The 13,882-nt window shown below is 41.4% G+C and overlaps 1 protein-coding gene and 1 pseudogene across 3 annotated transcripts in view; both read left to right on the forward strand.

The window, feature by feature from the left end:
• Cdk15 (cyclin dependent kinase 15) overlaps positions 1–13,882 on the forward strand; it is a 91,857-nt gene that overhangs the window by 20,578 nt on the left and 57,397 nt on the right. For all 3 annotated transcript variants that reach the window (XM_040294710.2, XM_005338911.4, XM_040294713.2), the window contains exons 5-8: positions 141–235; positions 1,215–1,277; positions 10,763–10,886; positions 12,771–12,891. In XM_040294710.2, the coding sequence (XP_040150644.2) occupies positions 141–235; positions 1,215–1,277; positions 10,763–10,886; positions 12,771–12,891 (403 nt within the window). The remainder of the gene's footprint in view (positions 1–140; positions 236–1,214; positions 1,278–10,762; positions 10,887–12,770; positions 12,892–13,882) is intronic.
• On the forward strand, positions 4,864–5,135 carry LOC110599524 (elongin-C pseudogene; annotated as a pseudogene).

Below are 13,882 nucleotides of genomic sequence, written 5' to 3' on the forward strand. Positions count from 1 at the left end.
TCCAGAGAGATTTATTTCTTGCTGTAAGAAAACAGAATGCTTAATTTCAAATGTTTAAAAAAATAAATACGGCTTGATAGCTTTTAAAACAGCACTTTTGTTATCAGTGATTGATTTAATATTTTGTTTAATCTTTCTAGCTTCTCTCCTGAAGGGCTTGAAACATGCCAATATTGTGCTTCTGCATGACATAATTCACACCAAAGAGACTCTGACATTCGTTTTTGAATACATGGTGAGTTCTCCAACATTTTACAACACATGAAGGAGAGGCCTGGTGCTTGTATAATGAATCTGTTAATATTTTATGGCATGGTAAAACTTTCATTACAATGTGGAAGGGAGCATGGAAATTTCCATTATATTGTGATTTGTGAAGCCTTAATGTTCCTGTATCCATCTTTAGTCCAGCTTCTTTGTCCACTCTTTTTATTTTTATTTTTTTGATACTAGGGATTGAGCCCAGGGTTGCTATACCACTGAGCCACACCCTAGCCCTTTTTATTTTTAATTTTGAGACAGAGTCTCTCTAAATTTCTAAATCTGGCCTCAAACTTGCAATCCTCTTGCCTTAGCCTCCCAAGTTGCTGTGATTTCAGGGATGTGCCACCACACTTGGCTTCCTTGTCCACTATTTTTGCTGTCTCTTTTCCTGTCTCCTCCAACAATAAACTAGGATTTTGAATTTGCCTTCTACATAAAATTTTGCCCTATAAAAACAACCTAGTTTTAATCACTAGTTGAGCAGAACCCAACATTTATTTCATTGATAACCAAGATATGTCACAAATATTTTAAAATTATATGTAAGCTTATTAAAGAACAACTAATTTCGTACTTTTTTAAAAGTACAAAAAAAAGATTCAAATGAGCAGAAAGAAATCACAAGGCGCATGTATTTGACTTGCCTCCAAGGATCCTTGGAGGGTGAAAAATTCCTGTGTTGTGTTCAGTGCCAGTCATTCATAATGAGCATCTCCATTTGTGCCAAGAAACAGGCTTCCTTCTACAAGCTGCCTATTAGAAAGACACATTGTGTTTGACCTTAACAGTGTAGTCTCAGAAAACCTGGTTATAGTCCTTTAACATCATGGTCTCAAAATCCTTAACTTCGTCATTCGTCCTTCATGGTCAGGTCTGTGGTCTGCTTTAGGACAACATCCCAGCACCCCTGACTTCACTCTTGTCTTCTCTTCCTCTGCTGCTCCATTCAGCACACAGACCTGGCCCAGTATATGTCTCAGCATCCAGGAGGGCTTCATCCTCACAACGTCAGGGTGAGTACTGCAAAGGTCAGGCTTTCCTGTCCACAGCAGATTTTTTTTTTTTTTTGGTCCTGGGGATTAAACTCAGGGGCACTCACCACTGAGCTACATCCCCAGCCCTATTTTGTATTTTATTTAGAGCCAGGGTCTCACTGAGTTGCTTAGCGCCTCACCTTTGCTGAGGCTGGCTTTGAACTCGCAATCCTCCTGTCTCAGCTTCCCAAGCCGCTGGATTACAGGCATGCACCACCATAGTCCAGCTACAACAGAAGAATTTTGAAACAGATTTACATCACATAGCCAAGTACCATGACACCAAATAAGAGATGGTCCTCACTGATATTTTAGAGAAACATCAAATAAATAAATAAATAAATAGTTGTCCCTTGAGAACTGGAGCAATATCTAGCTATTTTCTGGGTAACGTAACCCTGTCAGTCATCAACATCATGCCAAGGTGTCCTCAGAAATATAAACTAATTTAAAAGGATTATATTAAAAGAAAAGAAATGAAGGTAGGTCTTCATAAAATAAATGCCTTTTTCATGGGAGACTACTGTGGCCCATGATAAAATTTGCATTGCTTGTTCTAGTGGATCCTATTATACATATGGGACTAAATTCCATTTTCTCAGTCATTAGAATAGAAATAATAGTAAATGCTTAACTAGCAGTAATTCTACATTATAAATTTTAGAAGTCATTTATATTTCATACTTTCTACTCCCGAAGGGTTTATTGGCATTAATTAATTGATCAACTCTTAGAATAACCATATGAGATTTGTATAGGATATATTTATTCATTGAACTAATATTTATGTATTAATTTATTCATTCACTCAAGAAATACTGAGTACTCAGTGTTATATTAAGTTCTATAGTTTCAGTAACAAGTTGTATTTCTTATTTTCAATGAGCCTAAAGTGAAATAAGATACATGGACTCAACTAGGCAGTTTGAAGTGCAGTACTAAGAACTATGTACACGTTAACCAAGAATATTATGGGAATACATGGCGAGTGGACCTAACCCAGTCTTGGGTCTGGTAGGGAAGATTGAGGACAAGACCTGTAGAGTGGGGGAAATATTAACATAACTATGGATGATGAGATAAAGAACTAACCAGGGAAACCAAGAAGGAATGTCTAGTCTGTTGAGGACTCTGCTACGGATGAAGTCCATTAACTCATCTGTATGACGATGGGATTTATTTTTTTATATCAGTGTTTAGCAATTTGAATGGAGGACAATTGGAGAAAGTAAACATTTGGACTGATCCAGAGTTAGTTTTGCCAGACCCATGAAAAGAAAAGCCAGGTAAGCAAGAGGAGATAAGGAGATTGCTAAAGTGATGGTCAGCAGCTTCTAGACAGTGTCTAACATGAAGATAGGAAGTGAAGCTAAGCAGTTGCTCAGTAGAGGATGGAAGGGCCAAGGAACTGATTAAACAGAAGACCAGGCAGAAGAAAGATAACGGAGAAGACAGATTTTCAGGTCTGAGTGACTTACATAACCAGACACTGTCCAAAATGACGACAATGAAAAAAAGATACAGAGGGCATGATTCCTGACCTTCAGGACCTTGCACCTAAAAACAGCAGATAAGATATATACACTGGTGTTACTGTGGGACATTTGTGAATTATGCCAACTAAGAAATGAGACCTGGTACTGTAGACTTGCAAAGAAGACTTCCGGAAAAGTTTCAGGCTTTAAAAAATGCACTGCATTTGAAGAGGCTGGAATAGCACAAGATGGTCCTGGGGGAGGGAATGCTCTCAGAAAAGGCACAGAGTGGGAAGTCAAGGATGTGCTTAAGGAATAGGGACCCTGAGTTCTGCCCTGTTAGGGCTAAAAGCACTACAATGTTTTTCAGTCTACAGGTTCTTACCAATGAGTGGGTCATAAAATCAATTTGGTGATTAGCAACCAGCATTTTTAAAACAAAATATAATGAATGAGAAGAGAATAGAAAACATTAGAATGCATTTCACTTAGAGCAAGAATTATTTTGTGCAACTTTTGTTCTGGTTGTAACCATACTTATATTTATGTATGGAGATAAATGCTGGATGTGTATGTATTTTTTACTGTGGATTGCAGTCAACAAAGCTTCAAGGCACAGGGCTGGTCTGACTTCCTTATTTTGAGTACAAGGTATCCAGAATTTGAGAGGACCACTATATTGCCTGAGTTCATGGAACCAGACTTACTGTTACTAAAAGTGACACCTGGTTAAGATTCTTTTCTACAAGTGCCATACTGCATTTTTGGTTTTGTTGGCCTGAAATACAGAGAATATTAGTGAAACAGGGTACACAGTCTAGGGAAATAGATTAGGTGGCTGAGAGCCTTATTTTCTGAGAGGAATGGACTTTATTCCTTAGTATAGTCAATTCAGGAGTTTGAGTTCAGAGAGAATGACACAATCAGAAGGAAATGTTTAGGACTGTGATTTGTGGGATGGATAAAAGGGAAACAGAGGCTAGAGTCAGAGATTCCAGTTAGGAGTGATCTAGGATGTGGTCTAGTCTAGCACTTCTCAAACTCTATTGGCAGACAAGTTACCAAGGGATCTGATTCAGTATGTCTAAAGTTAAGCCTGAGTTTCTGCATTTCTGTCATAATCCAAAGTGATACAGATGCTGCTGGTGAAGGACCAAACATTGGGTGGCATGGATATAGGTACAAAGTTATAAAGGCCTAAATTATGGTAGTGATGGAAAGAAATGTGAAAAACAATAATAAAGAAGAGTTTACTTTGGACTTGAGGGCTAACTGGGCACAAGGAAGAAAAGGATGGGGCTGTTCAAAATCATTTTGAACTTGATTGACAAGGAGAATTATAGCTTTATTAATAGAAATAGGAGAAGTTGGTTTGGGGAGGGAGAAGAGTCCTGTGGAGACGTGTCCAGTTGAGATGGGATACCCAAAGGGAATGAGCAGCAGGCAATTGAGGAGGATCTTGGTACTCAGAAGGGAGCTGTGAGCTGGAGATGTAGATCTGATGGTAGTTAACTCGTGAATTTTGGAGTAAAAGACAGGAGAGTAGGCCAGACATGGTGGCGCATGCCTGTAATCCCAGCGGGTCAGGAGGCTGAGACAGGAGGATCTCGGGTTCAAAGCCAGCCTCAGCAACAGTGAGGCACTAAGCAATTCAGTGAGACCCTATCTCTAAATAAAATCAAATAGGGCTGGGGATGTGGCTTAGTGGTCAAGTGCCCCTGAGTTCAATCTCCAGTACAAAAAAAAAAATAGGAAAGTAGATAACCAAAAGTGCACCAAGAGAAGAGGATTGAGGATGGAACTTTCAGTTTAAGGATGAGAAGAGGAACAGGATAGCAAGTGACAAAAGGGAGAAGCTTTCAGGAATGTACAGCACCCTGAGAAATACTTTGTCATGGAAGTCAAAGGAAGAGCTTATTTCAAGAGGGGCATAGTGGAGAGTATCACCAACACAAGAAATTCAGTTAAAAAAGCATCCTCTTGGGAGTTGGGGCTGCAGTTGTTTGAGGGGATGTGACATCAGTGGTCAGGGGACTGAGAGAAACTACTAATGTTCCTGTGGAACTGCATTTGAATTTTATAAAAACGTAATGGATAGAGAGGAGAAAACCTATAGTGGCGGTGAAGACCCTGATGCCATCTATGTCACATTGAAATCTTCTGATGGTCATGAATATGTTGTAGAAAGAGAACGTACACTAAAATAGCCCAAGTCAGTCTGCCAGAAATGAAACCATTGAGGTCAGTTTAAGAGCTATCCTTCACATGTACTATCAAAGGTGTACACAGCTCCACTGAGATTCCTGAATTCCCAATTGCACCTGAAATTGCACTGGAACTGCTGATGGCTGGAACTTCCTAGATGGTAAAATAAAATAAATCATAATAAAAAAATCATCCTCTTGGCTTCAAGGGCTTTGTAGATCTGTGAGGGATACACTAATAAGCAGAGGAACTTATTGGGGTTATATGGAGGCAAAAAGGAAAAAGTAATCAATCAAAGCGGGTGGATGTGGGGATGATTTCCCCAGAATGGAGGCGGCAGTAAAAATGTCAGAATGCCAGAGAAGGCATGGAACAGCCCTGAGACCAAGCTAATTCAGTAAGGCTGGAGTTTAAAGTAAGCAGACTTTGGGATGGGTAAAGATGAGACTCGGGAGATAATGAGTAGGAGCCAGAGCATAAAGGCTTGGTCTGTATCATTGTGTGCCATATGGTTTTAAACAAGAAAGGAGTAAACTCAGATATTCTTTTTGTAAAGCTCATGATGATAACAGGTGTGGTGATTGAAAGGAGGGAAATACTCTTAAAAAATATTGTATTACCCAGACCCAACATCCTCCTTGATTTATCCTACCTGCCCGGCCCCCAACTCCCACTCACACAGTATGTAGGCTTCTCTTCCTCTGCTCATTCCCTAAGTGCTGGTGTCTACCTTGACCGTGAGGGTGATCAGCACAACGGTGGTGCCATGTGAGGTGATGGTGGAGGGAAGTGGCTCCATATGCCATCAGCTACCTAGCCAGCATTGACAGGAAGAGGAAGCGTTGGCAAGAACTGTTCTGGCTTTGAGTATTAAGGGGGATAGTGGTGCCATTTGCTGAGACAAAGGAATAGGAAGACAATGGATATTGAAGGTACAGTGAATGATGTTCGGACCTGCTGAGTGAGAAGATGATGGGATGTCCAGGTGAACATCAGGCCATGTGAGTCTAAAGGCCAGGAAAGAGATCAGAGTTGGAGATAAAGGTTTCAAATGATCAGAATATGGGTGTCCCTGAAGTCCTGTCAATGGGTAAGGTGGTGAAGGGAGAGTATATAGACCCATAAGAGAGGAAGGTCAAGGACAGAGCCCTAAGGTACATCAGTATATTAGAGATTAGTAGAAGTGGAACTTATTAAAAGAACAGCCAGAAAGGCAGGAGGAAAATGAGGAGATTGGGGAACCAGGAAGAGAGAGAGTTATTATAAACGAAAACATGGTCAACCATGCCAAACGCTGCAGAGATAAGAAATGAGAGGAATCTATTGGATTTCATGGCAAAAGGCATTGGTGATCATGGCCTTTTGCAGAAAACCTCTTTCTAGGCCTCACCATCATAGCCTTTTGTGAATTTCACATTTCAAAAGACAGTTTCATGTGATGGTGAGATCCAGCATGTGACCATGGAGTCCGTGGCCACAGTAGACCCGAGAAGCAGATCCGGGGTGCTGGGGAGATTGACTAGACTCACTCTCCTGGGCACTGATGTCCTGAGGCAACAGCTGTGATCCAGATGCCATGTCTTCAGGGTGATAGACAGGGAACAGGAGTTGACGAGATGACAGTGAAGACAGAGTAGAGGAAGACTAGCTGAATGCATGAAAATCTAAGAGATACTTAAAATTAAGGGTAGGGAAGTAATGCTTCTGTTGTTTTTTTGTTTGTTATTGAGGTACTGGGGCTGGAACTCAGGGTCCCTCTACCACTGAGTTATATTTGAAGTTCTTTTTAAAATATTATTTTGAGAATGGGTCTTGCTAAGTTGACCAGGCCGACCTGGAATATAGCAATCTTCCTGCCTCAGCCTCCCAAGTAGCTGGAATTACAGGTGAATGCCATCATACCTAGAAAAAGTAATGGTTTTGAAGTGATATTGGGAAGGGAGAGGTAGCATATCCTACCTTTCGTGATCAAAATTATGAGGAAGTTGTAGAAAAACTAGCATATAAAAAAGAGAAGAAAAATTCAATAATAAATCTAAAAAAAATGAAAAGTAAAGAAAAACTAGCATCTACTAGAGAATAGTGTAAGGAAGCAATGAACTCACTTCTCATTGAAGGAAAGGAGGCAGAAAAAAAAATTCATTAGAGCTTAATCTTTGGAGTGTTTGAAACCAGGATTGAGGAGTAAAGAGTAAAGAATGAAATGGTTGGGGGGGGGGAAAGAGCAACAGACACTGGGTTCAGTGATAGGAAAAGCAGAGCCATATGGACATGAGGTTATGGGAGAGAAGGCATATTGAAAAGTGACCAAGAAAAAAACAGGGTGGAATCCTAGTGAGGTTTAACTTTGTGTTAGTCAGCTTTGTATCACTGTAACAAAGCACCTGGGACAATCAATTCGGAGGAGGAAAGATGTTTGGCTCAGGGTTTTAGTCCATGGTCACTTGCCTCTGGGTTTTTTTTTTTTTTTGGTTGTTGTTGTTTTGGTCAGGGAGCCTGTGGTAATGCAGAACATCATGGTGGGAGAATGTGGTGGAAGAGGCTGCTCACCTCATTGAGACAGGGAAAAGAGAGAGAAAGAGAGATCTAGAACAAAATATACCCTTCCAGGTCATGCCCCCAGTGACACACTTCCTCCAACTAGGCCCCACCTCCTACAGTTTCCACTACCTTCCAGTAGTCCATTCAATTACAAGCCCATCCAATTAATCCATTAATCCATGGATGAGATCAGAGCCGTTGTAATCCAATCACTTCCCCAAAGCCCCACCTCTGAACACACTGCATTAGGGACTAGCCTTCAATACATGAAGCTTTGGGCCACTCTCCATGTCAAAGCCTGATATCTGCTGGGCACCGTGGTGCATTCTTGTAATCCCAGAGGCTCGAGAGGCTGAGGCAGGAGGATTGTGGGTTCAAAGCCAGCCTCAGCAACAGCAAGGTGCTAAGCAACTCAGTGAGACCCTGTCTCTACATAAAATAAAAAATAGAGCTGGGGATGTGGCTCAGTGGCCGAATGCCCCTGAGTTCAATCCCTGGTACTTCCCACCCCACAAAAAATGACATTGTTTTTTAGATTTCTAATATGAGTCCTAGGGATCCCTGGTAAGTGGCAGGAGGCAGGCTTCCCTGCACATAGCAGGCTAAATGACTCGATTCTGTTTTTGAGGGACTCTAGCCCAGATGGCACTAGCCCAGTGGAATTATTTTGTTCCCCTCAAACCTTATTGTGTTGGAAACAGGTCTAACCCGTGGGGTATGGGAAGTCTCTTTGGAAAGAGTCGCCCATGGTCTGGCTTGACTTTGAGAAAAACCCATAGGATTTGGTGATAGCAATGATGGAGTAATTGTTGAAGGAAGAATCCAGGTTGTGAGGGATGAAAGAGTGAGTGGGCGGTGAGCTTAGTCAGCACACACTGCAGTTTTAAGAATTGTGGCTACAAAATACTATACCTTGATGCCGCAGGGCTTTGCCATTTACAATATTTAGAGGTACCTGAAGAGGCAGAGAAGCAAGGCACTGAGCAGCAAGAAGGTAGGAGGTGGGTGTGACTAATTAGTGAGACCTGTCTACACTTGGGACATGAAAGGCATTTCAAGCTGACCCACCAAGAAGCTGTGTCTCTGACTCAGCCAGCTGACTCTTTCCTTCTTGCCATGTTTTAATTTCCTGTCTTTTCTCAGGATGGTATAGTGGAGTCAGGCAGTCCTGAATTTGAGTCTGTGCCTTGCCTTGTGTCTTTCTAGACTCTTCCTAGACATTTTTTTTTCTTCCTGGCACTGGAGGAATTCAGCATACTCTTCCACTGAGCTACATCTCCAGTCCTTGCTATTTTTAAATTTTGAGACAGAGTCTTGCTAGGATGGCCTCAAACTTTCAATCCTCCTGCCTCAGCCTCCCCAATGGCTGGGATAACAGGCATACACCCACTGTGCCCTGCTCTAGACATATTTTTAAAGTTTCCTGAGTCCTGGTTTTCTTATCTGAAAACTGAGGACAAGTTGTCTTCCAAAGGCTGGAACGCTCTCTGGCCACCATATTCCTATCTACTGTCTCTCACTTGTCTTCATCTCCCTCTTTCCTTCATCCCTTCTCATTGAAAGAGCATACTATGATACCTTATCTTTTGCCTAAAATTTCAAATTGCTTCTTTTTATTGTCTTGGCTATGAAAATTTCTATTTATACCAATTGGAAGTTTTGAATGTTAGCATAGGAATTTTATGCTTTGGTAGCTTATTGGTGAGTGGTAAATTGAATAGTGTATGTGTCTGAGGTACCAGAAACATAAAGTGTTGGAAAGACTCATAGGAACAGTGAACATTTGAAGAAAGAGTCATATGAAAAAAAAAAATGGAGGGTGGTAGTACTGGGGGCCTCATACATGCTAGATGAGTGCTTCAGAACTAAGCTACATTCTCAGCCCAAGAAATTTCTAACTTTTTTTTTTTCAGTATTAGATATGAACCCAGGGCCTTAAACATGCAAGGCAAATGCTCTACCACAGACCCATATCCCCAGATATCTATATATAGAGAGATTCAGATACACTGGCATATAAGTTTGCCTGTCTCCTGCTTTGGTGGGACCATGCTGCTCATTAACTTGGCTCCAATGTCTCCATGTCATTGTTAGGTTAGCCCTGCTCCTAGTAGCTCTGAAGTTCCTAGTTTTCAAATTGCCATGAGAAAAGTGGATTTATCCACACACCTCTGCAGATGCCATTTTGCCTCTGTTCCCAGGAATGCTGGGCCTGGCCTTTTCTTTTCTAAACTGTCAGAACATGTTCCCACTTGGCAGAGATCTTTGTAAACACTGATGTTGGTGTTTGGATTCTCATTGCCAGTGGCACTGGAAAATAGCAAGAGACACATTAGTTTTTCCTTGTAAGCTTTTACCTCGATGGGAATTTAGTAATGTCTTTGGTTTCTGTGCTTCACAATCACAAGGGAAAAAAATTTTTTTTTTCAGTGCTGAAGATGAAACCCAGGGCTTCTTCCATGCTAGGCAAGCACTCTATCACTGAGCTGCACCCCTGGCTTCCATGTGAAACATTTTAAATTGTGGCCTGGAATGAAGTTTTGCTTTTTCCACCAGTACCACCACTCTTTCTCTTTTCTTCTCCCTACTATTGATTCCTTATTTTCTTTTGATTTTTTTTGGAGGGGGGGTTCATTTCACTTGGTCTCTCTTCCTTCTTAATCTATACTGTGTATTTCTCTTGTTTTTAGCTTTGAATTTAAGACTTTAAAATTAAGTTTAAAAAGATAATGATTCCTTTCTTCCTAACACCATTGAAGGATCTATCCCCGAGCCAGGTCTCCTTGCATTGTGTTTCAAAGAGGGTTTCATATCAGAATCTGGAAAACTTTCATAATTGTAAACTTTAGAATATCATTTCCAGGTCAACTTTGATCTTATATGCCAAATTCATTGGTGGGGGGAATATTATATCTTTCACATCTAAATCAATAACTAGTGTTCCAAGGGAAACTTCAAAGTTTGGCTTTATATTTTTAAGGAAGGGTAATTCCTGCAGTGTCAAAGAAATGAGATGTCAGGAGAAGCCAGAATCCCTTTGTTTAGGATGTGGTCTAGTTACTAGATTTTCTTTGTCCTTTTTTCCTTCCTCTGAATAAATGTAAAGTCTTTTTTTTTTCTCTCTCTCTCTCTCTCTCAAGAGACACTTCCACTATATTCTTTCAGATGCCTGTTTTTGATTTAGAGGAGAAGTCAACACATAGTGGTTCAAATGTCCTTAGGTTTGGTGTTCATTCCTTCCAGCTTTTCATGTTTCAACTTTTGCGGGGCCTGGCGTACATCCACCACCAACACGTCCTTCACAGGGACCTGAAACCTCAGAACTTGCTCATCAGTCACCTGGGAGAGCTCAAACTGGCTGATTTCGGTAAGTCGCCCCTCAGGTCTCTTTCTGGGCTGTGAACAATGATGCTTTTGTGTGTATGGACTATCCTGGCCTTTGAAAACTTGGGGGCTGGGAAGGAGATGCCCAGTGAGGATATCGGATAACTACCATCCAGGAAGTGTGAGGCAAAAGAGAGAGTGGAGATCAACAGCTTCCTAGGATTCCGTCAAGCCCAAATCTAGTCAGATGCCTCAAAACTTAGGCATCCTCTACACCCTTGCTGCCATTTTTTAATATAGTGGCATTGGCAGAGTAGACTCTCCTCGGTAGGTTTCCCTACATCTGAGTGGATATTACAAATTCTGTTAGAATAGATCAAGGTTATCCCAGGATAAAGAGGTTACCTCCAGACTACAGCACGGACTCTTGCAGCAATGGACACTTTTTCCTGCTCACCTAAGTATCTGCAGAAGTGTGACTGTGTTCCCATCAAAGTGACAGATTTCCTCTGAGTATCACTATTATCTTTCCATTTTAGCATTTATCACAGTTCATAATTATATTCACATACCAGTGCATGCACGCACACATACAGGTACACACGAATACACACACATGCCCATACACAAAGGTACATACACACAGCTTTTTCTCCTCCACTAGAGCATAAGCATTATAAGGGCAGCTGGGATTAGATTTGCTTATCATTTTATCCCTACTGCCCTGTACCACACTAGGTGCTCCATAAATGCTTGTTGACAAACTGATTCCGTGAGAGTGGAGGAACCACTCTTCTCTGTTTGACAAATGTCAAATGGTAGTGCTGAAGCTGCAGGACTTTATTATGAGGTAGTAGCATTCATCTTTTTTTTTTTTAAAGAGAGAGTGAGAGAGGAGAGAGAGAGAGAGAGAGAGAGAGAGAGAGAGAGAGAGAGAGAATTTTTAATATTTATTTTTTTTTTAGTTCTCGGCAGACACAACATCTTTGTTGGTATGTGGTGCTGAGGATCAAACCCAGGCCGCACATATGCCAGGCGAGCGCGCTACCGCTTGAGCCACATCCCCAGCCCAGTAGCATTCATCTTGACATATAAGCATTTAACAGAAATTCATTTACCACTTCTCTACAACAGTGAACTCGTCTTTTAAGTTTTTTTCCCAATTACAAATCATATAATTATGTGAAATAAGCAGCTGACAAAAATACTGTCATTTTGTAGAATAGTGCTTGAGAGAAAATTATCTCAGGTCCTGATAAATGAAATAATTTGGATCATCAGTCCCTATCATTTACCTATGAAACTGGGGGTTCCTGCAAAAATCGAGGGTAGACATATTAGTCCTAAACACAGTTAGTTTGGTTGCTGTTGCAGAGACCACAAATTATAGAGGTGTAGCATGCTAGAAGCTAAGAGTCCTAACCACACAGTCAAGCTTGTATGGTGGCCCCTGGTGTCTCCGCTGAGGCTTCTTGTGTCCTTAGCCCCACCATTCCCATGACATTTTCCTTAGCCCCACCATTCCCATGACATTGTGTATTTCAAGGTGTTTGCCACTTCAGGCTCATCACAGCTCAGAGAAAGAGAAAAAGGAGACAGAACATTTCACTCCTCCATGAGGACATGACTCAGAAGCTCACACATCATCTCTGTTCACATCATATGGGCAAGAACTTGGTCACCTGACCACACTTAGCTACCAGGAATTCCATACCTAGCTACAAAGCAGTCAAGCTTTGGGAAATCCTCTTGGTGAGAATCAAGGGTCAAGAGAGTTGAGTGCTTCTATTAAAATCCCCCAAAGTTTGTGTGTTATTTTTAAAATTCTGTTTACTCTGCTATTCACACACTCTCCCAGGAGAGTGAATCATTGTGTCTCCCAGAAGGGTCACCACAGTGAGTTCCATGATTTTCCTCCTTTGGGCAGGTCTTGCTCGGGCCAAGTCCATTCCTAGCCAGACATACTCTTCAGAAGTTGTGACCCTCTGGTACCGGCCTCCTGACGCTTTGCTGGGAGCCACTGAATACTCCTCTGAGCTGGACATATGGTAAGAGCCGATGCCAAGAAATTGAAGAAAATGTGAGTCACCTAACCATGAGGGTTGCTTGATCATCTATAATACATGTCAAGTAATGATCTAATAAGGACAGTCACTAACGTTTATATAGAGAGACCTTAGGTGTTTCGAATGCACTATCTCATTTGATTTTTGCAATCAATCTATGAGTTTTTATGGTAAAAAAACTGCTATCCAGAGAGGTCTTGCCCAAGGGATCTTCTGCATTTTATACTCCTTCTACCACCCCCCTCCTCCTGGCTCCTCATTTCAGTCTTTTGCCTTTTCTCCTTAACACCTTGTCCTCAGAAAAACACATATAAACCCCCCAAAGAGACAGATACAAACACACATAACTGCACCCACACACTCTCATGTGCCCAAACATAGGGCACAGTCTGGTGGGAAAGGCATGGAGACTAAGACCAGGGGACCTGATATTCATACCAATTCTGTTTCTTTCTTTTTTGAGGGTGCCCAGGGGCACTTAACCAATGAGCGAGATCCCCAGCCCTTTTTTATATTTGATTTAAAGACAGGATCTCACTGAATTGCTTAACACCTTGCTAAGTTGCTGAGACTGGCTTTGAACTTGCAATCTTCCTTCTTCAGCCTCCTAAGTTGCTTGAGATTAGAGGCATGTGCCACCATACCCAGCTCTATTTCTAATCAAATAATCTTGATTCTAATATTTTGAAAAAGTCATATATCTTTCTTTTGTGTGTTTCTTCATTTTAAAAATGAGGGTCATAAGCTCTCCCCACCAGGGGCTAAATGGAACTGTAGTGCAAGTATAAGGACCAGATAGATAGATGCTATAAGTAGAACCGCATTGTTAGGGTGACTCTTGGGTCAAGGGGGTATGTGGAGAGAATGGGACCTCAGTGGTGTTATGCACTCTGGGTGTTGTTCTTGGAGGTAGCCCATCATTTGAGGGCCACAGTTACACAGTCAACTCTTCGAAGGTGATAAAATGCACAGA

The sequence above is a fragment of the Ictidomys tridecemlineatus genome, chromosome 7, assembly GCF_052094955.1.
Source record: "Ictidomys tridecemlineatus isolate mIctTri1 chromosome 7, mIctTri1.hap1, whole genome shotgun sequence".
Classification (NCBI taxonomy): domain Eukaryota; kingdom Metazoa; phylum Chordata; class Mammalia; order Rodentia; family Sciuridae; genus Ictidomys; species Ictidomys tridecemlineatus.